The sequence below is a fragment of the Centrocercus urophasianus genome, unplaced genomic scaffold (genome assembly GCF_019232065.1).
Source record: "Centrocercus urophasianus isolate 14NV4802_14NV808 unplaced genomic scaffold, USGS_Curo_1.0 seq_24, whole genome shotgun sequence".
NCBI lineage: Eukaryota > Metazoa > Chordata > Aves > Galliformes > Phasianidae > Centrocercus > Centrocercus urophasianus.
In genome coordinates this window covers 13,413,940-13,437,804 of record NW_024884800.1, presented here as the reverse complement: position 1 = coordinate 13,437,804, position 23,865 = coordinate 13,413,940, and the positions used below count along the sequence as shown (strand labels likewise).

The following is a 23,865-nucleotide window of genomic DNA, read 5'->3' as shown; positions in this document are numbered from 1 at the left end:
ATATATATATATATATATATATATATATATATATATATATATAAATTCTAGCCTTGGTAGGATAAACAAAAGCAGCTACAACTATACTTGTTAGGTCTACTAAATGTAAAAGTACGACTGTGAATTATATGCAAGTGGCAGGAAAAACAAAACTAAAAAGTATAGGGTAAATGAAACCATTTTGTTCAATGCCCGAAGTGTAACAGAGCAGGAGTTTAAAACTTTAACACGAAAACCCAAGTCTTATTGCTGAACAAAATACATGAAAAAAATAATTTATCAACCCATGAGGAAATTCTGTGGTAACTTGCTACCAAGCTCAGAGTATTTCTTTCGAGGAGCTGTAAAACACAAGGTATTTTTCATAATCTGGATTGGTTCACATTTATGCATTCAGGAGGATATTCACACATTCAGCTTAAAGGACTATTTTGCCCATGATGAACTTCTTATATCCTAATTATTCAATGGTGTAAAATGTTTTGAAAAAAGATAGATATTTATCCAACTAATCACTTAGTAAACTTATTTTAAAGTGACTAAAACTGAGTCTTCACAAATTTCTGCTTAGGATTTTAATAATAAAATTCCTTCCCTTGCTACACTGATATGCAGAGAAAATTGATCTCTAAGATTTTATTTATTTAGGAATACAGTATTACCACTTTTAAACTATGGGTATTCTCATCTCTCCTCATACTTAGCAAGATGCATCCAACTAATGATGAATCACTCTACATAAGTTTCCTGTTTAGAATGTACTGGCAATACCACTGCCACAGTCAACAGAGCTCAAAATGGGGAAGAGAGACTCCCTTGGTTACACATCATAGCATTTCTGCACATAAGCCAAAAAAAGTTTTCTAAATTTGTATGCATCTCCACCTCCAGAAGGAAACTGTTAACTTCAGGAGAGCCGTCACTACGTCACTGACAGAAGCTACTCTACTGTGTGCAGGTAGAGATGCATATACACTACACACTGTATATGCTGTACAATTAGAGATCACTACTAGAATTAAGGAAAGTTTTATTTATTGTGATCCTAAACACTGTTAGCATATCGGTAAGAAAATGTTGCCTGACAGAAACCGTTGATATTTTGACTGCTAAGCACCAGGACATGTCAGAACATCTGCTGGAATCCACTATTTTTCTCACCAAAAATTGGGTCACAATCCCATGCAGAGTGCTGAAGAAGGTTAAGAATGAACAGACAGACAATTTGGTTCAGTCCAGCAGTGCCATGCCCTTGGAGTAACTGAAGTAAAGTACCTTTTAGCATCAAAGTAAAATAAACTCAGAAGAGTCTCTGTCTACATTCTCAACTGAAAATTTTGGTCACGTTGCACTTTCTGAAATGGACAGTTCATTCACACACTACCTACTTTGCTGATTAATTCTGCCTTGCCTGAAGAAGTTTTTCTTCACTTTCAGGAATTGCTGCACCTTCTCCAAGAATCTGTTGCCCAAGTTACATCTCCTGGCTTCTGACGCCTCCTAGGAAGGCTTGTGGAGCTCTCAAAGTTCTGAGGTATGTCAAAGTTGCTTCTGTAACTCCTCAAATACTCTGCTGGAAGCTCTGTAGCTGGAAAGACTATCATCACGAAGGAAACTGCTCTCAGGTATCCCTAGCTTTCTATTTTTTAAAATAACAATTGAGATAAAATAACAGGTTTGGGTACATTCAAACAGGAACTTTACATTTCAGTGGTCATTTATGAGTTATTTCTGTTTTTGACTCACTAATATCTAAGACTGTAAGGCATTTAACCTTCAACAGAAGAATTGCTTTGAGATCATAAGCTTCTTCTCACTGATTAATTTGCCTCCCAAGGTTTTAAAGAACACACAAGTATTCCAGACCACACAATAAAACCAACACAGTAAAGATAACTACGTCTTCGAGAAGTTTACAAGGAACTCCAGCAGTTGATTTCTTCAAGCTGAGCAGAAGCAAGCATAAAATGAACAGCTTGAAACAGACCAGTGGCACAAGAAACAAAGAACATTCCCCCTACTAATCTTACTTCATACTGAGATTTACATGATGCTTTAATAGCAGAGGAAGTCCTCATAACGGGGGAAAGCCTAAGCTATTGAGAGGCACCAATTATTTTAAGTGGTGACCTTTCAGAGGTCTTCAAATGACTAAATATATAGTTTCTACTTTATAGCACCATGAACAGTCTACTATAACTGAGAGTACCAAATTCCATCGATTCTTTAGAAAATAAAGAAAACTCTTAGAAAAAAAAAAAAAACAAAACAAGTAGAAAGCTTGCTACTAGCTCTAGTGATCAACTTATTAGTTTTCACTCTATGCAAAGAAAATGGAACAATATTAAGGTGAATGAATTTAGGTGTAGATCAAAAAAATGAAGGATTATGCTGCTGGGGAGTGAAGGATTATCATCACTTACCTCCCTCATCCAGAAGCTTCCCACTCAGGGGCTGGGATGTATCTGAAGAGTAACATGTAATGGAAATTTGTAGCATTAAATTGGAATGCTGATTGGAAGCACCTGATGGAGAAGAGGTGAGAATACCTGCTGTTTTAGAAGTGTGAATAGGATAATCCCAAAATCTGACTTTCTGGTCTTCTGCTCTACCACTAACTATTAAGCTTAAATTTGTTTAGAAACAGGGGAAAAATACTACAGCAGTGAGTTGCAGCAAGTTACTGGAGAACAGTTTTCCAAACCAATAAAGTAAAAAAAAGGCTCAAGTTACAGTTTTTAAACTAAATCATAACCTCATGACACCAAATAGTCAAATAATAGGCAATAATTAGCATAAAAAGGAGGTAGAAGTTTACATCAATCTGTACAGTGATACAGCCAAAAAAACAACCAACAAACAAAAACACACCCATCATCTCCCTATCAGAGTATTTAAATACATAAGTCAAAGCTGCAGAAAACATAGTCTTACCTAGTAAGTGTGTACTCCCTGAGTCCTGAATGCAGGTTCATGGCAGAAAAAGTACCTATGCATCCACGCAATCGTTTATCTCGACCAATCTTCCACGTTACAAACAGCGGGCTGTTTTAGGAAGGAAAAAAGAAAGACACGATCACAGGAGCACTATGGACAGCATGGAATGTCAGTAACAGTGCCCTTCCTTTTAGGGTAACTAAAGAGAGGACTAACACATAAATTAACGTATCTAAGTTGCAATTCTTTTGACTGCTCTAGGAATGCTGCTCATGTAATATGTCAGAAAATAAAGACTAGCAGAATATTTAATACACAGAACAAAGTTCTGCTGGTAGGAGATAGGATAGGATGCTTAACATCCTGCACTTGACGTCTCCTGACAACAGGAAAAGCCTCACGTCAGACATTAATCAATAAAGAAGCCTTTAGAGAAGGGAAAAACACCAGAGTCATGCTAGTTCTCACCTGGATACACTTCGGTCTTTAACAATGATGGCAAGAAACTACCCAGGAAGTATTTCTGAAAACAAGCAAATTTAGGAATATTCTCCAAATGTAAAGGACTACCTGAGCAAAGGTTATTCTTTCCACAAATCCCAAGTCATCTCCAGTTCATATTCAAGAATCTCACAAATGAACTGAAGCAGAACAGAACCCCTAATGTAAGCTGTACATATCAAGAGTTCAACCATTACAAAGAAATATTTCTAATAACAAACAATTCTGTGTTAATCTAGACAGTAAGCTAACAAGAAGCCATGCAACTTTTGGGGATGAAAGCTTTCTTTTCTGTCCTGTATCACTGTATCAATACAGAAGCATCAAAAGCTAAAGGAAGTTGGGAAAGTGCACATGGTTCCTGGGTAATCAATCTTCTAAACTCTAGAAGAGACTCCCAATCTTGAGATAAACAGTGGTTATAGAGAAGAAAATCATACTTATTTTTTTCCCCCCAGAAAGCAGGCAAATCAAAGCAGATTACACAAACACCTGCTCTTTTCTTTACTGGTAGGCTTAAAAAATAAGAAGTCATTTTAGCTGAACATCTTGACACAAAGTGTTCTTGATCACAAGTAAGTTTATGTTTCTACACAACAAGCAAACACTCACCTCCAGCCCTTCCATCTTAAGTATGGTTTTAATTTTTGTGCGAAGTCGCTGGCTATTGAGGCATAAACCTACATCATTCTTGATACAAAGACTCCAGGCACGCTGCACAAAAGCTGAGGCACAAGGTGCATCACTGACATTTAGAACACTTGCAGCTGTCTCACACACATGAAGATGTTCCTTACTCCATTTTGGTTTTATTTTTAAACTGCTCAGGGAAAAATGGAGAAACAACCAGCCCCTCTTCCTCCCAAACTAAGTGGGACTCAATGATTCTTGTTGGTCCCTTCCGATCAGGATATTCAATTATCCTCTGAACAAACAACACCGAAAAGCCTAAAGCCACAAGGGACTGCTACCTGACAACAGTCTAAAATAGGATATTACACAATTACTCCTTCACCCAAATCAACAAGTAGCATTTGACTAACATTTCCAAGAAAGGTACCTCAACTCACCTCAATGATATCGACAAAATTATTAGACTGCAGTGCTACTGAAGATACCTTCTCCTCCAGAAACAAGCCCAAGAAAGATTCAAATTGCATGTCAGGATTATTCTCTTGACCTTTATCTTTGGATTATGAGATTTATAACCTTAAAACACTTAGCAGAGGGCATTCAGGGGAACATACATTTACTTTCTCATCAAAACGAAATTCCAGCATGTCTCATTACTGCTATTTTAAAAGGACGATATCAGAAAACATGCTGAGACCACCCCCAAACATCAAATAGATTGAGACACTTACATATGCTTTCAAAGTTCTTCTCAATGAGTATCAACAGAAATAGCGAAAGTTATATAGCTTGTGTATTTGTACTACGAGTAGTGCTCAGCTCAAACCTCTGTTCATTAGTTAAAAGCACCACATAGCTACAGATGATGTAAAATACAAAGTCTGACAGAAGATGTTTTTGCAGCGTCTCAATTTCTGTGTTCCCTGACTCCTGCCTTGTTCCCCAGGAGCCACTACAGCATCAGCATGTCTACACAGAAGACTTAAGCCTACCAAACAGAATTACTTCTCCTAATTACCTTCCCAGATGCCTTCAAAGTGTAATACAGACCAAAGTTCAGAGAACAGAGACCAAATAGGATTCTAACTGCTGAGATTCTAGAAATAAGGCCAAAAGAGACCTTCGGGGCTGCCAACAGCATAAAGAAAAATTACATTATATAATTTTATTCATAAATGATCCAGATTCTCTACCTTAAAAAACCCTAGAAACAATGGAGGGAAGAGCCCCAAATGAAAAACTACAAAGCTGCCTCAAAGCCTCACTGAAGTTGAAGAGCTCCGCAAACATCCTGATTTCCTGCTGCAATGTCTCCCGTCACCTCGCACCCAGCTGCTCTTCTGCCAACACTGTCCGTTACTTTAAGGAGCTCTGATAACATTTCTATCTCTGAATTACCCACACTGCTCCCTTTTAGTCTCACAGCCTAAAATAAAGTCCGTCATTCACAGCTTTAGGGAGCATTTCTGTCCTTACACTAAAGAGGAGATACAAAACTTGCTCATATGAACTAAGCAAACTATGCAAAGAATTTACACTTCTTTCTAGCAATGCTCTTCCGTCTTCTGGCACCCCCAGTTTCTCCTGCCTCTTTTCTCCAAACCTCCAATGCTTTTCATATGTTTTAAAGCTAGCAATAATCCATGAATAAACTTGACAACTAGCAGCCTCAGAGCTCAGTTCTGCAGTACGGTGCCTAATTCCAGATACTGACATCACGAACTGCTATGTAAATATGTAACTTTTCTACTTACAAAAAGTCCTTATTTTCCTCTTTTGTTTTTCTGCAGAAAAAGTTTTTGTTGTTGTTTGGGTTTTTTTAACAACATCTTGTTAGACCTGAAATGAAAATGTGCACCTCTAGGCACTTGAAAGAAAAGCAATAGAAGCGAGATTCTTCAGCAGGAGCAGCAGAGGAGGCAGACGTGATGCTCAGCAGCCCCTTTTATCCCACAGCACACAGGATACACATCACTTGCTGGAGAACTGGGTTGTCTTTTTGCCTGAAGAACTTTGAACCCTCATATCCCACATGAATGCAGGAGTATTGGGGAGGAGCACTCTCACCTTTCTGGCTCAGGCTCCCTCCCACCTCGTATGAAGATTTTGTTGTGGTTTTTGTGCTGTCTTTTTAAAAATTTTTTTAAACATTCATTAAAGCAGATGCAGCTACTGCCTGTGAAGACTAACACTCAGCTTCATGCCATTCTCTTACTCAGTTCAAGTGAAGCATCTCATTTAAAAACAAAAAAGCTCTGGGCTTGGGAGTGAGCCCTTTTGACACATGGACCTCTGAGACAGCCTTCTGTTAGCACAACAGCCCAAGCTGCACAGAACATCCTGAATACCCAGAAGCTGAAAAATGGTGGAGGATGTTCCAGAGTGACAGAGGCAGAAGGAGGGACCAAACCCAGACCCTAAGAAACTTCTGCAAACTTCTCAATCATTTCTCTTTCATGACGGTCTTCATTTTATGATGGGAGAGAGACTCAAGATTGTGAGCTAAACATTGAAAAAATATTTCCATCTAGAGCTGCTCACTGCTGTCAGCAAATTCACAAGTGACCCCATGATAACAAACACTTTCCAACCAGCCATTGCCTAATTTACTATTTATCAAGAAGTCTTGCCCAGCCCTAATCTACATCTTGCAAAGCAGGCAACTGTTTCATTTATCTGCTACACCAGCTGGTAACCAGATGATTACATGCTGTTTGCCCCCTGCTTTCATCTGGGAAACTGAGTTGAAGAGACAGTTGCCACATTGTAAAGATTTACACTAATATTGTTTTCTGATACAGAACTGCTGTCATTGAAAGGGGCATACATAAATGCAATAAGAGATGCTACTGTCTTAACAGACTAAAACACATGCATACCCTCAGCATCCCACTCATCCTAAACACTGACCTTAAAGGGTAGCCAGACAAAGCGTGGCTGAAGCACAAGAACGTGGGTCACCCAGAGCCCTGCCCCATGTGTCACTTCAGCTACTATTACACTGTTTTCATTAATGAAGAAACTAGGACAGCCATGTAACTTCAGTTGAGCATTAATCCATTGCAACCTGTGCAGAACTGGAGCACTGCACACAAAGGTGACGAGGTAGAAACCCAGATAACACAAGGATTGTCTTATTCACTGTGCTTATCCCAATGCCCTTTGCATATTACTTGCTCACATTTTACCAGAAAAAAAGCCAAAAAAAACCCAACTAATAAAAATTACTGACCTGTTTGTTTTATGCTACTGAAAATACCTCAAACGAAAGAAAAGTGTGCAAGCTATTTTAGTAATCAGTCAGCTATCACAGTAAGAGTCAGTATGCCAACAGCTTACACTGGCACTGGGTAGTTAGCACTGTTAAAAATGTAATTATTTAATGTAAAGCAGCTCTCAATACAAGCTGACTTTCATTTACCAGCATACTTAACTGAAAAGTGAAGTAATTCTTGAATTTGGAGGATGGGACAAGAGGCAGAAAGCATGAAAGCATGAGTCTTATTCTAGTGCTATGAGAAGTACTATGAGAAGTTTGTCCTCCTTGTTATGGACAGGAAGAAAAAGAGGAAGGAGGGAAGAGAAGAAAGGAGGGGTAACAGATCGAGGATATTTATTTACCAAAGATGAGCAAGGACTTCCTTGGTTCCAGTTAAAGATTCCCAAGTAATGGGAAACTTGTAAAATGAAACTATTTTAACTTAATGAGTGCAGAAGTAAACTGGTATTTAGAAGGACACTTTAGTAGTAGTTGTTTAACCATTTTTATACAAAAAACCAGGAAAGATATAGGATCAGACATTTAAAAAGTCACTGCCGCCATCCACAAAGGACCAGAGCACTTCCACTTCAGCTCCAAGGACTTCAGGAAGTACTCTGGACAAGCTAAGATGCGGAAGACAGCGTTTTCCCTTTTGTTCTTACCGAAATGCAAGCTATTATTTCTGAATCTTACAAATGTTAACACTTGCCTTTTTTTTTCTTTTTTTTTCCTTTTCTTTTTTTTTTTTTTTAAACTTAAACTCATGTCTTATTCAGAATCACACTAAAACTGTCAAGAATGCTGAACAGCCATGGCAGATTGCTTCAAACTAGAAATTGAAGTTTATCATCAGAACAGTCAGCTGAGAGCCTTCGCATGACCGGTGTCAGCCTTACTCAGAATCACAGACAGCAGTCTCCCTATTAACCGAGGCAATTCAAGCTTTGTTACACTCCAGGCTGCAGCACGGATGTCTCAACTCAGTGAGCTAATGCACATTACTCAATGTAAGAGAAAACAGCTTAGTAATGAAGGAGGTGTGGCCACACACACTGATAAATCCGAGCGAGGGCATCAGCGCACATGCTCTTCAGCGCAGGAGAGGGGAGGAATGTTGAAAGTATCTAGGTCTGTGATGAAAGGGAAAACTTGATGGATGATATTTTGGAGCCAGTCACTAACAACAAAAATCTGGTGGGTGCCCTAACGGAAAACAGTCAGAAAAGCACGCGTGTGCTCCCAGGCCTACCAGACACATGCAAGGCAGCTCCTGCAGTGTGCTGGTGGCTCCTCTCCCTCCTGTTGTTGTTTCTGTTCCTTTGTTTTTAATCTCAGAGGGTGTGCAAATTAAATTAAGAAGCCCTTCTAGATTTGATTCTAATAGTTTCCTGACTGCCTCCCTCCCACTTGGAAAAATTTTTAAGTGAGCGTGACTATGAAAAGAGAAGAATTGATGAAATTTCAAAAGGAAAAAATGGGAAAGGAAAAAAAAACAAAAACAAAAGAAAACCCACAACCTGCAGCATCTGTAATTTTTGGACCAATATAGTTAGTACCAGCCAGAAAAGAAGTAAGATGTTGATAGCTAGAATAGGAAGAAATACCATTTGAACAGATTAGATTGCTTTTAAGTACTTTGGACTAGCTAAAGTTAAAGCTTAGCTGTATTTAAAGTAACTGAAGCAGCCCCAGAACAAAAATAGTTGCCTTAGACAATGCATAATCAAGGGATAAGATGCCAGGACACAGCAAGAAAGAAAACTCCCAGCATACAGGGGAAGGCAAAGAAAAAAAAAAAAAAGAAAAAATTCTTTTTTCTGGGTGAATTTTAGGATGTTTTTGTTCATTTCAGCACAATGAGCTCCAATTCATAGAAAAACACTACAAGAAAAATTCCCACAAAACAAGACGGACAACAGTCAAACTTGACAAGCGTATTTCATGGCAAACCAAACTTGCCTTCTGTACCAAGCCTTGGCAGATAGGGAGAATTAAAACATGTCAGCCTCATTACAGTTCAGATATTTTCAATACCATCATATAAGCCAGGAGGCAAAACATTGTCCAGATGACTTCAGTGAAGGTTCTGACTAATAAAAGCATCTAGAAGAGAGTGATAGGAGCCACCAGAGACCTGCTAGCTGTTACCTAAACAAAGCAGATGGAAAAGATGGTTTAAGCTCAGGAAAAGCATCACAGCTATCAAATATGAAAAAAGGCTTTTTGCAAAGGCAGTGAAAAGAAGCTGTTCTCCATATCCATGGTGGATAGTTTCAGAAACAATAAGATTACATTATGGCAGGAAAAATCTGAGTCAGACATTAATTAATTTTCAAAATCCTTATGGTAAGAGATGCGAGCACATGGAGTCCCTTTCTGGAAGGATGCATGGCCATCATCATCAGACCATCGTTGAAGGCCTCCACAAGCCACTACTGAGAATACTGTAAATACAACTGGTTCTGCCATGTAACAAGAGAATAGACCAAATGGCTTCCTGATGTTCACTGCAGACTCATTTGCTGATTCTGTGTGACACAGCCTTAGACAGCAAAGGGACAATTCACGTACAAAACTAGTGGTTCAGCTGTGGGACTGACAAGTGTCCTTACAAACTTGTAGAATCAGAAATAAAACATCCAGGAAGAAGCACATTCATCTCAAACACTTCTGCACATTTACAGAAATGAGCAGAGAGATATGAGTAACACTGTTTATACTCTAAAGGTCAGAGAACACAACTGACTGAGCAGCCTCGGCAAGGTTCAAGGTACCAGTCAAGGTTTCCTTCTGAGCACAAGCATTTTCTGAATCACAAACAGCAGCCAGTTTCTTCAGCACCTTTAGTTACAAGTTCAAAACAGGCTCTAATGTAAAAAACTGGAGAAAACTGTGGTATCTTTCCTAATCTGAACAGCAATGTAAGAAACCTCTCAGGGGTAGGGCAATTTTTGTCACTTCTCTTTCCCAAGAACTAGCTCCCCTTAAAGGCCTCTAGCTTCTCCTTCAGCTAGTTTTTCCACTACAGCGCCCCTTAACACACATTTTGTAGAAGAACACAAAACACTACTTGCTTGACTACTTTTACACAATAGGAAAAAGAATTCGCTGCTGAGTAGTGTCTGAAATCCATTACTCTCCATGTGCCCAGTTACACACACACACCACATCCAGCCCCTTTACCTGGAGAAAGGCTTCCTCTAGCAAAATTCAGAAGACTGAACATGTCTGGGAAAAAAACACACACACACACACACACACACACACACACACACACACTTCCCCTCCAGGAGGTAATTTTGTCTGGGATAATGTTCCTCTTCCTCACGGAGAAATATGCTGACATTCTTACAAAGACTCTATGCCGTGTTACTTCCTCAAACATTCAGTCACTGGAGGCTCATTATTGCCAACACACAGTGATCCAAAGACAAACACCACTGCATACCAGCTTCAGATAACAGGTGTGAGATCAGCAAATTTTTACTTTAAAACCTATGTAATTACTGAAAAAATTACCAAATACTTGTAAGGGCACAGCATGGTATTCAGTCATTATTAACACTAAATGATCTAATGAGCAACTCTTCACACTACTCTATTTCAGAAACAACCACTTAGAGATTTCCTCACCCATACAACAGACTTAGTATTGTGGTGGTTTTCCTGCAATGTGCCCCTGAGAGATGAGCCTTGCAATCAGAACGTCAACTGCTAGGTGTGAATTTGTTAGCAAGTTCTGCTTATCTAAGCAGCTAATCTTAAGGAAGGTCAGAAAGCAGCTACTATTTTAAGAAAACCTAGTTTAAATAACAGCATAATCAGGGTTAAAAATAAAGGGGAGTGCCTAATGGAAAGTCATTTTCTAAGGCAAACCCATAACAGCATAATTAAGATTGCACTCAATTCATCAATTGAAATTAAAATGAGAAAAATACATAAATTGTCAAATGCAATCAGGTGACATAAGTTCATTCAGCAGCAGAACCAGCGCTGCTATTCTTACAATGGTATGATACCATTACACAAGTTGAGACAAGATGGGCAGCACTCCAGGAAGGTGAAGACAGAAATAACAATTTATAGGGTGAGGGGGGATGGAGAACACTTTGGTACGTCCAGACGGACACTCAGTCAGACACTACTCCATATCACCGCCTGCCTTGGGCACTTTCTCCCTCTAATTCTCATAAGACAATCCAGCAACTTCATGAAATAAATGGAGTTTCTACAACATATGTTTCTGAATTCATTGTTCACTTGGCTAAAATAAATATTTACATGTAACAAAATCCAGAACTACTCAGAAATCACACTAGTTGGTCACGTAGCCTTATTTAGCATTGCTAAAACAAAGATGTGAAGGCTTGCAGCTCCTCGGAGGAACAAAACCAACAACAAAAGTCACATTCCACGTAGGCAGAGAAGCGCAGCTCAGAACCAAATCAGGTTTATGCACCTCTATCCTCAGAACGGTTCTGTATGTTGCCAGCCCACAAGAATGTTTGAAACTAAACATAAGGACATGAAGCACTGTGTAACTGCACTTTCAAGAAACAACTTGGAAAACCATTTTATTTGTCAGAGTGCCATCTGGGTGCCAAACTCAGAGTGCTTAGGCTGCAGCAGCACCGGGTCACCAAGCACACACATCTCCTCAGGACAGCATCTTCCACACAGGGCATCCATCCAGAACTTGCTTTCTTAGGGTTACCGATGCATCTGCAAGGCTACGTATCTGCTTTCAGAGTGAGATACTGGAATTTTCCTCTGAAATGTAATGTTTCTTCCCCAAATTCCCACAATGACAGGTGAGGCTGCACACAAACCAAGTCATTTGTGGGACTGGTTGGCTGCAATGTCTGCAGACATCTGGCCAAGCACCCAGGCACTACCCAGAAGGTTATACCAGTTAATCAGCCCACACCACCTTTGATTACACTATTTCAGCAATGTTCCAGGCTGTTCTCCAGCACCCCGACCTCCAAGATCATCAAGCAGTTTTATATCTCCATCAGCAGATGTCAGCTTTATACACCTGGAGAGCTGCTAAGTCATTAAACTAAATTAAGTCACGTAGACTTCAGAACTTCAGCCCCTGAGGCTGTCCTTTGGCCACCAAAGCCAGCTGTATTTCCAAGACATTAAGGAGTTTAAGTGAGGATCCAAACAGCTCGTCCTAGGAAGCGGCCGGTTTGGGGGCCTGAGCTCCCAATAAAGCAGAGCAGGTTTCTCAGCTGTTTTTAAATCAAACCTTAGAAACAGTTCTCCCCATACAGCAGTGGAGACAGCCTTCCAGATACAACCCAAGTAGTGGCAATGCAACATCACTAGGCTATTCCAGGACCTCGGCTGTCAATCTTAGCAACACTGTTCACAGAGCCTCAGTGTTTACTATTTCTTGTCAGAATCACGCATGCAACAGGGAAACCATTAGTCATTTCAGATTTCAAATAGTCTTTGCAATGATAAAGAACAGTGGCACGCAGCTGTCACCCACACAAAAAAGGGAGGAGAGGACACAGCTTTGGAACAGACACGAGGAAGGGGAAAAAAAAGAAAAGCAAGGAGAAATAGAAGTGAAAATCCACAGTCCTGCCAGTAGTCTGTGGAAGTGAAGGAAAAACAAAAAAAATAATCACCTTTTTCACCTCCCTCTGAATGCTGAGCAGAACAAGTATTTAAAGCGAGCTTTAAATAATGGAAGCTATTGAAATGAAAAGGAACTACCAGAACATGACAGGGGTTTACACACTCTTTAAAACATCCGTGGCAACCGTGATGCCAAAGCTCCTCACCAGGGTGTTATCACAGTCCTGTCTGTGATCATGCACAGCATGATCCCCCGCTCTTCCATATTTACCTCTGGCTAGTCGGTTTAGCCTTCTATCTTGTAAACTTCTGCTAATCCCATTCAAGCCCAGGCCAGCAAGGTAAACATATGGACTTTGGAAACAAATAGAATATATACATATATCCATTTTAACATTGTAAGTCATTAAGTTTTGCATGCCCACCCCACCCTCCTCCACCCCCCCAAAAAAAGTGTATTGTTTTACATGCTTTTTCCATATGAGGTGCCCACACATCTCCCCAAACCAGCCCAAAGGAAGTGCTCAGCCCCAGGGCCACCTCCCGCAGTGCTCCCAGGCAGGCACTTATCAGCTCAGCCATGCTGGGGCAGACAGGACAGCTCTGCACTCTGCCCAGCCCCTCCTGGCTCTTGTGAAGCACCCGCACAGGAACTGCTTGCTCACTGGGCACTGTTTCATAACCACGTAACACCCTCAGATCAGCACCACCAACCTCGTACAATTTGAGATGTGACAAGGTACTATACAATGGGAGTAAATAACCAGAACTGCAATTTATTCAAGGAGCATTTATAGAAGTGCTGCAGCAGTGTCCGCTGTCACTACTGCTCAAGGGAAAGGGGAAGAAAAGAATGGCACTGAGGAAGAAGCCACAGAAGCTCATTTCTATATGGCTCCTTATGGAAACAGCAGCATGCCGTGCATCCTCAATGCCAAACCTTGTTGGTACATGCAAATATCACCAATTGTTTACTGGTGAACTGACAGCTGAAGGGTTTACTTCTTCCTCCATCAGACTCCAAACTCATTATACTTCAAAACATCTCCTCCTGCTCACCGTGCTCATTTTTACATTTCCTATTCTCAGCATTTTTATCCTTTGCTTCTCTTTTTCTTCCCTTATTTTTCTCCCTTTCGCATTCATCCTTCCTCCCGCATCGTTTTTATACCTAAGTCTATTCTCCCCTGTGACCAGCTTTTGAGAAGGGAGAAGAGGAAATAAAGTAGTACTTGGGCTACTGCTTGCCACACACCCATTGCAAGTCTCTTTGGCTTAAGACCTCCCCAGATGGGTCCCTACTTGCTTCCATTGATTCTACAATCCTCACTTTGACTGAAACATTTGGAGCGTTCAGCACACTCCCAAAAACTCAGCACAACATTAGGAAAAGGTGGATTTTGAGTTTTAGAATGAAAGCGTGTGAAAATTTGGCTCCTCTTTTGAGGGTGTTGCAGCAGTATGCATGTGCCTACGTACTGTGCACACCCAGGGCAAGGAACAAACCTCCAGATCAACTTGTGCTCTACTGTCAGAAGAAAGCAAGAGCAGGTGTCAATGTGTTCTAGGTTATTAAGAAACAGTAACTTATAGTATTTAATAAAATGGTACGTTATGCATGTTTACGTTATAGAACTGTTCACATCTATGTTCTGACCTACTTTAGCAAGTTCTTCCCCAGTTGCACAATTATGAACCAGAGCAGAAAATCAGACTTTGTAACTATGAAGTTAATAAATCAATTCACTGTCATTACAAATTGTTAAAGTTATTACCTCATAGCCTGCACTCACCTGATTATGACTTTCTATGGGGCATATGTAAATACTCCTGAGAAATGTAATTCTGCACCCTGATACCTTTATTATTATTCATACACTACACCTCTTCTAATGAATTTAAACTTTGTAATACACTAAAACTACTGGTTTGTTACACCTTCATTCATAAGAGCTATTAAAGCAAAGCCAGTATTTTCTCCCTACCTATTGCTACCCCTCATAGCCCAGAAAACCAGTTCTGCAGGAGCAGACAGCCAAACCAGGAAAATGCTGCATTTGATTTAACATGTAGTTTGCATCTAATAACTCTGGCTGCATTAGAGTTGTTTCAGAGTGGATAGGACACAGCCAGTCACCTCCCCATCCAGTTTCCAAGGAAACAGAGCAACTGAAAACATACACTGCTCTCACACTGAAAAACAACTTTGCACCTCAAAACTCACATACCCAACACGGTCAGATTAACAGAAGTTCCCAAATTAACACCACTTAAAAGCACTGGCGCTACTTATCTCTCCAAAGCGATACCATGCAGTCATGCAGGAGAAGCAAGTATCCTGAGTTAGAGATATCAATATTAAAGGGAAACTTTTCAAAGAATGCAGTCATCCTAAAACACGTAACTGGAAGTTTTGGTAGTCCTAGTGGAAGCTTTGACTTCCACTATCATAATACTACAAAACGTTTAATACATAGTTTATGATCATTCTACCTGCAAACTGGAATTGAGATTCAATATTCCCAGTGAAAACACTTTCCTTCAAACAGGTTTCTTCCCCAGTGACATATTATAAAGGATTGAGCACGAGTCTTTGTAAAATCCCATGAAGTCAAATATATCCCAAACCAAAAGTTTTGAGAACACCCATTCAAAGTGCTTTGAAAAGCCACATAAAGCCCCAGAAATACTTTCTTGTGAAGAACAGTGAAGATGATGCTGAAGGCACTAGATAAGAATAGTTCCAGCCCCTGAATTCTCTCTACTTTGAAGTCACTGGAAAGATTGCAGCAAACATGACTGGTGAGCTGCTAGTACACACTCCCTCTTCAGTCGTTAGCAACATGATTCAGAACTAGCTTAAAAGTTGAAAAAGCATTCTGAGGGCAACAGAAGTCTGAAAGTTTAGCTCCACATCACTCCCACTCCTACAAGAGGTAGGGAAATGCAGAGACCATTTCCAGCATGCTCAGAAGTAGTTACTGCATATTAACTACAAGCCAAGAGCCAGAGAATATTGTTTTGCATAGATTTCAGACAGCAGCTTAAAACAGAACTCCTACCTTTAGAGTCTACACATACCACCTTAAAAGAAAGTCTGTTCTCGTTGCCAAAGAGACCGATTTTTTCCTTCCAATTACTTGACACTTCTGCCCAAACTGCCAGTGACCATCAGGAACAAGGATGCTGGGTTTTTCTGTACTGTTTTTATTCTGCTGAAATATTATCTGAAGCAGCTGGTCAAAGCATCAATGAAAAGAAGGAACTGTAGTAATTAAAAGGTCACACAAGATTATATTAGAGACATAACTAGGATTCTCCTATTAGAAATGATTCATAACTTACATCTTAGTGCATTTCAGCTGCTTGTGAGACAAGTTCTTCTTTCAAAATATTACATGAATGAGAAGAAGCAGGAAGAAATGTACAAAGCTTGGTCTGGAAAAGAGCTCTCAAATTCACACAGACTTTCCACAAGCAAGACACTAGACACACAGTCATAACAGCATGCATCTGGATTTGAAGATGCTTTCCATTATTTGCCAAATACACGACACCCCCTAAGATGTAGGAACACCTGGAGGCACAAGTAGAAAAAAGCTGAACAAAACACTGATGCCAATAGGCAATCACATGCCAAGTCTGTAAGAAGTTAACACAAAAGTCTTCTGCTGAAATGGAGCACTGTTCAAAGGAAGCAGGCATATTTAGAGAAACCTACGAAGAAAATGGAAGTCCACAGGACTCTTTTTAACACCAGTATGTTATAACATTCATATTCCAAGCTGCCAGCTAGAAGGGCAAACTGCAACTTAGGCAAACATTCAGAATGATTCTTTCAAAAGTCACTGACCCTTGTTCATGTTTAACTAAATATTCTAGAGGTCCGCTATGGAACATCAGCTTGCAGGAGTCTTCAGGCACTAGGAATTGTACAGTGAGAAGCTAAATTAAAATACAATAGTATTTTTAAAAATGAATTATCTTAAGGATATAGTAAGCCTTACATTATTTTGGTACCAGTTTTAAGAAGCTCATGATAAGGCTGTAAGACAAGCTGAAAAGCCAAGATCATCATGTTTTACATTTGTCTTCTAATTCAAACTTCACCAGCTCTACAGTTGGAATAGGATAATTTTCTGGGTCATAAGAGCTGCTGTTAAGACAATGCAGGATTTGCACTGCCTCCACTGAACTTCACCAGGTAATTGAACCAGCAAGAGTGTAGTTCAAAGGCAAACTGAATATATTGCTGAGACTGGAGTCAGATGGAATTCATATTTTCCTCATGGAGCTGTCCTGCTATCAATTGTGCTTCTAAAATCTTCGATTTTCAAAGAGGATTCAAAACCAGGGAGTTCTCACTGGTTTGGAAATTATGTCTGCTGAAGAGATTGGATCTTTTTAAAAACCAGTAAGATAGATAGCAGATGCTCAGCATGGGCACAGAGATATTATGCTTTCAGACAAACTAGATGATCTCTCAGTGTCTTTCCACCTCCTAAATCACAAAGGACTGCTTAGGTGGTTGTGTAAGCGTGGATTTCAGAGCTCCTGTTAAGAACAGCCTCACCCAATATCCCCATCCCCTGACACACAGCCTCCTTCCCTGCTCTGGAACAGGAACCTGTGACTGGGAAACTGATCTAATTAACAATACATCTCCGTTTTGCAAGGTTAACTTAAAACAGTTAATTTCTCTGCCCTGTTTCTCTGTACAGGAGCACACACTGCAAAGTCAGCACAAGCAAGAGAAGAGGCAAGGGTGGAGACACAGCAGAGATAACCGCTTACACCTGCATCCCATGAGAGGAAATGTATACAGCAGAGCTTAAAAAGAACCACAGAGACGTAAGTTTATTTAAAAATACAATTACTTTTATTAGACCAGTCAATATTGCTGGAAAAAGCAGAGGATTTCTCAGGCGTGTTGCTGCTTTAGCAGATTAAGCAGAGCAGCAAGGCACAAGGCAGAACAAAACTGCTCATAATGTAACATAACCAGTTAAACCCCTTGAGAGAAAAAAGCGCTTTGCAATCAGGCTGCAGCAAAGTGCACTAGCAGCAGGCCAGATGACCATCACTGGTACCTCTGCAGGGATAAGCTACAGTCAGTGACAGAAAGACACAGCAGCATGCAGTCTCAGTTACTCTCAGATATCCAGACTGAGATCAAATCATAAGAAATCATGACAAATCATGCCACTGCCATGCAGTGGGACATCCAATGAACACAGAGACACGAGCTATAATATAAGACATCCTTGAGCTGCAGAACATGGGGACACTGGAGCACTTTTACACACTCCCTCTGGTCTGATGCCTTCTAGTGGTGTCTGCCTCCAGCCATCCCTGGGAGACAACACACAGAGCTGAACAGATCCTCATTTGGGACAGTCAGCTCTTTTACTGACCCTTACCAAACACAAGCTCACACACAGAGATGCTGCCCACTATACAGAAAAATTTGCTTAAAAAAAAAAAAAAAACAAAAAAAAAAGAAAAGATGCACTTTTTGTATCTGAAGTCTGACAAGCTCAGGGTTATACTTTCATTACAAGACAAAAATCTGAACAGTTAAAAGCACACTGCTTCGTATGAACCTGCAGTTTTATAATCTGGAACTAGTAACGCCTCTGAAAAAAGATGCTCTCATACTGCCTACTCATTTTCTGCCCCATGCCTCATCATGGATTTTGCCATCACAAGCATTTTGCTGTCAGATGTTGGGGCAGAGCTAATCTCTTTGAAGCAATCCACCCTCCAGCTGTTATCACTGTGTCCTGCTGAACGAGGAGGCCTGTCCTTGCAGCAGACAAGGCTCCAAGGCAAGGGTGGAATAGGGGTATTGGACAACTTGAGCAGACACAGAAAGCTATGTTTGTGGCAGCTCAGTGCTTACTGCATACTGCAAGTCAGAAGCAAAGGTGGCAACCTCAGGAGGCATCTGCATAGGCTGCTTCATGATTCACAAAAAAAAGCCTGTAGTCCCTGGGCTCCACTGCTAGTAGCAGAAGGCAGGGTATGGAAACACAGGATGGATGCTCGGCAGAGTAAGCTCAGGTCACTGATCAGAAGACAGAATTTTCATGGCTGTGTTTTCTGAAATGCTGTCAGAGACCATCGTGCGAGGCCTGAGAAAAAGGCTAAAACAGAAAATCAGAGATACAAAGAGAAAAGATTTAGGTATGATAGGAGCAGGAAGAACTTGTTAGGCATGCGCATTACTCATACCGGAGTCAGACTGACTGGCATGCTAATAAGAGTCTCAGAACTTCCCAACACCTCTACACCACCACCAGGTATTTCCCAATAACACACAGGAAGCCCAGATGCTTGGCCTCACCTGACACCCTCAATGCAACAGGCATCTCCCAGACTTGGTGGGAGGAAAGTACAGTAAGGCACTGAGAAGCCTGCAGGTCAGCCAGCAATTTCAACAGGAATCCCAGGCAAGGACGGCGCTGTATGTGAAGGACATTTAAACATTTAATGGCAAAGAGCAATCCAGGAAACAAAAAGACTGCAACAGCTTGGAGGCTGTTGAAAATGAAAAAGCACCCCCAAGAAAGCCCAAAGCACACAACATGCTGTATGCAAGGTCCAAGTCAAACATTCACAACTCTACTGAAAGACCAGGTAAAACATTCACCACAGCTAGAACAGAAAACAAAGAACTAGATAAAACTCAACCTGCGGCTTGACTGGGAAGCTACCGAGGGCATCTTGGACACCAGGACAGCTTTTGAAGAGACCAACCTTGCTTAATGAGAGCAGAAGAGATTGTAAAACACATACAAGGTCAAAAGTAAACTAAAAATAAAGGATTACAGATGTCTGGATAGTGCCTTGCAAAGTTATTTAACAACCTCAAAAGCAGGAAACTAGAAAGAAGTGAGCTCTCATGGAGAGAGAAAACTGCACTTGTCTTTACTGGTGAAGCAGTTGGAGGCACATCCACATCCATCTTTGCAGCATGTAGGTCAGAGTGGCCAAGTCAGTGTGAATTAATTACAGATGGAGCATTAGACTGGACAGACCAGTCAGTACTGCTCACCTGGACCAGATGTTTACAGGAAAGTTTTAAGCCTGAAACTGAGGAACTGCTGGGTGATGGGTTGCAAGCATAACACTGCTGTCCAGAGACTGGCATGGGAAGAAAGTAAATGTGATTTCTATCCCTGCTAAGTATTAAAAGATCAGATCACTGTGCACTCACATGCAGACTGCCGGGAAAGAGTATGAACGGCTTCCACAAATGAGAGTCCTAGCAAGGCCTCAGCTTTTCTTCCCAGCTAACACCAGTGTATATACCTCTAATTTGTTTGATTCATCTGGAAATCCCAGGTGAACACCTGACAGTCTTATGGAAGGGATTACTTTTAAAAACTTGTAGACGTAATCCCTAGCCATCCAACAGGCACTCAAGGCTGTGACAGTCAGCACATTCCTCTGCTACATACTGCAGGCTCCTGGCAAACGTCACCACCTTAAAATGATGATGCACAGCTTTGCTGCACACTGCACTGTTTGCAACCACATGCTTAAGAGCACCGTGATGGACTCAGATGAACTCAGAAAAAAAAAAAAATGAAACAAGCAAAAAAACAAAACCCATAACCTTGCTTAGCCTTCTATTCCAGCTTGTAAGCTTTGTTCTGACGACTAGGGAGTTGGAGGTAGGGCAAACAACTGGCAATGCCACTAACAGCAGATACACAAAAAGAAGTTTGTCGTGACTGCTTTCTCCCCCATAGCTTCTGGATGTACTCAGACAGCAATCTACCAGCTGGTGCTGCCCAAAGCCAGAGAAATCAGAAGTGAGAACACACAAAAAAACAACAACAAAAAAAAAAACAACCAACATAAACCAATAACAACTTTGACCCTCCTGTATTTCTCTCCACTGATACCTTAACAGTGTACTCATCTCAACCAAGAGGGCAGTTATATTCTCAGAGCAGAAAACAAATCCAGGTTACAGCAACTTAATCTGCAGTTCCCGGCAGCCGAAAATCGGTATAAGGGCTCGTTGCAAGGGTCCCATCCCTTCCCAGATAGTATGGGAAGTCCCAATCCCTTAAGCAGCTCTGGCATTTAGCATGCTAAAAGGCTCAGCAAAAAGTCTTACAACTCAGAGAAAAAATAGCCTGACAAAAAGCAGCAGTTGGCACTTCTGACTTATCAAGCAGAAACAGCACAGCAAGCACAACATGATCAATGCATGTAGTAGAAGTGAGGGTGTGGGGCACACGAGTGTGGGTTTTTTTGCCATGGACATGGAGTCCATTCAAAAGTTGAGTTTAACTCATGCTAGTTATCCAGCCCAGCACACTGATCACACCACTGATCGTGTTTGCAATAGATGTGATACGAAGAAGTCTGATTCCTTCTTTCAGTAGCAACTCCATCATACACTGGCTTAAAAAGATTATAAAACTGCAAGTCTATAATGTTACTCCAGTGACTCACAGGATACGATGCACTGCATAAGGCAGCTACTCAATACTAACAAGACTAAAGGAAAAAGTAATTCTAGAAGACCTAGAACTACCCTCAAGTGAAGAGACCACAATGTTTCCACAACAAAGCTTAAACATCTTTCTAAAATTAAATATTCCCTCCAGTACACGAGATACAAACGCTGTCTCATAACTATGTACAGAACGCCTTCAGTAAGATCCCTTCAAATGTCAAAACTGAATTTCAAAAACCATCTCATCAGCCTGGGAACACCGGAAAATAACCACGATGCATTTTAATTTCAACACATTAAAAGCTGCATATTCAAGCTTTATTTTGTTTTTTTTTTTCCACCAGATACCACTTTATGAAAGCAAAGAGAAAACAGCATTCATCTTAAATTGCAAATCAGACAACAATTCTGAAGCACTCATATAACTGCAGCTATGCTGTGCACCAGCAAAACATATACAGCTCCTCAGGAGTAGTACTGGGGTTCTCTGAGAATGCTGCATGCTACAATTCTGCCACAAAAATATCTAGTAGGAAATAGCAAGCTCTGTTAAGGGTGGTCATTTGATATACTATCATAGAACCCCCACAACTCACTGCCCATGAGCAGATCCCACACAAACGTAACTCAGTCATTATGCTGAGAATGCACTGAAATGAAATAGCTGTGAATTAAGCCACTGACATAAAGGGCAATATTACTTCGTAATTAAACCTGTGCATTAGTTGGTCGTTTGTGTATTGGTTTCTAAAGTCCAAATCACTGAAGACAAACCTTTATTCCAGAAGATGAAAGATTCAATCGTACCTACTGTCAACAATTTTAAAAAATCAGAACCCTTACAATAGTAATGGCTTTTATAGGATTGTAAAAAAAAAAAAAAAAAAAAACAAACAGCTCTGAATTCTCTGGAGAAAGAGGTCAAAGCTCCTTTTTTTGGAGGTATCAATGCAATGCTTCAAGGTTCCAGACCTCCTATCTTCACCAACTTCAAAGCAGAAGAATTCCATTACTGTCCCATTCAGAGACCAGACTGCAGGCTGCAATTCCCATTCAGCACATCTGGCAGCTGGAAGCGGGCACCTACCTTTCTTCCCATGTTAGCAACAGGAGGGTCTATACTGCCATCAGACAGTCCTGCTGGAGACTAAATCATGAGTTCACACACTCTACCAGCACAATATCCACCGCATCGGCAGCAATCCTGCTATGCCTACACAGGGCACATAAAATCAACTCTGCCAACTATGAACTCTCACTAAAACAAACGACCTTCCACTTTCTCTCAGAAGCCACCCCATGGTCTTCACAGGTAAGATAGCAAGCTTGATCCATCATCACCACTCTTTCATAATACTCTGCTTAAAATAAAATAAAACAGAAAATCCTCCATGTCTCAGCTTAAAATTCAGCAGTCAGACACCAAGCTGATGTTATTAGTGACAGCACTGTACTTGTATGACAGAAGTGTCAACAGATCATTAATAACTGCTTTGACTGTACAAAAGTATGTTCACATTTTATGAACTTCTGCAAGCTTCAATGGAAAAAACAATTTTTAAGCCAGAAATAAAGACACTGATATGACATGGAAAAGATGCATATTGTCACAACAGACCTTCAATGGCAAAACTAATGTTTTCATCCTCAAAAACACTGTTGTCAGAAGATTTTTCAATTCTAAATGCTCTGCAAATGCAGAAGCTGTTAAGGGACCAGGACTATTGCCCTGCATCAGTCCCCTTCAACAGGGGAACCACAGGAAGAGAAGGAGAAGCCCACACCAACTTCTAAAAACCAAATCCAATCCAGCACAAATAATGATGATGCACCTTTTAAAACATTCAAACTATTGAGCACATTATTGAAAGCAAAGCATCATATATTTACCATAAAGTGACCAAGATACAGCTAAACTACGTGGATTTTCTGCCTCTAATAATCCTATTTAAAGGTTACTCTAAAGCCATACTGCTCCACTAAGTGGAAACCTTACACGCTGAATGTAAATTTATTTTGTCATCCTTTTGTTGTCAGTACTGGCATCTAATTTAAACAGTTAGTTTGTGTCCCTTTGTCTTTCGTTACATATACACAAGCAGATATGCACACACATGCATACAGTACACGCGCCCACCCCAAGCAATCTAGTTTTGTGCCTCAGCCATTGCTCTGATCCTCTGAAGGAGCCCAGCCCTCCTCTTCCTTTGCAAGCTGATCTCATGTTTCTTCCAAGCACCCAGGCTGCCCTGCAACCAGAAAACAGCTTTTGAGAGTAGAACCATAGAGATTTTCAACTGAGAACTCCAAAGTGGGTTTGTTTTTTTTTTTTCCCCCATTACCCCTTAAGTACAGAAAGATGATTTTCATTTTCATTTTTCAATATAGATTTTCATCCCATTTCTGAAAATCTTTCAAACATTCCTGCACAACACTCTGATCTGCCTCACAACTTTGCCTCATT

At 40.5% G+C, this 23,865-nt stretch overlaps 1 protein-coding gene across 2 annotated transcripts in view; it reads right to left on the bottom strand.

Moving 5' to 3' along the window:
• AMMECR1 (AMMECR nuclear protein 1) overlaps nucleotides 1–19,484 on the bottom strand; it is a 49,599-nt gene extending 30,115 nt beyond the window's left edge. Inside the window, exons 1-3 of one of the 2 annotated variants that reach the window (XM_042825174.1) lie at nucleotides 19,272–19,484; nucleotides 2,935–3,045; nucleotides 2,424–2,525 (exon numbers count right to left, since the gene is read on the bottom strand). In XM_042825174.1, the coding sequence (XP_042681108.1) occupies nucleotides 2,424–2,499 (76 nt within the window). In that variant the 5' untranslated portion in view covers nucleotides 2,500–2,525; nucleotides 2,935–3,045; nucleotides 19,272–19,484. The remainder of the gene's footprint in view (nucleotides 1–2,423; nucleotides 2,526–2,934; nucleotides 3,046–19,271) is intronic. The other variant, XM_042825175.1, reaches the window with a different exon arrangement.
• Between the last annotated feature and the right edge of the window lie 4,381 nt (nucleotides 19,485–23,865).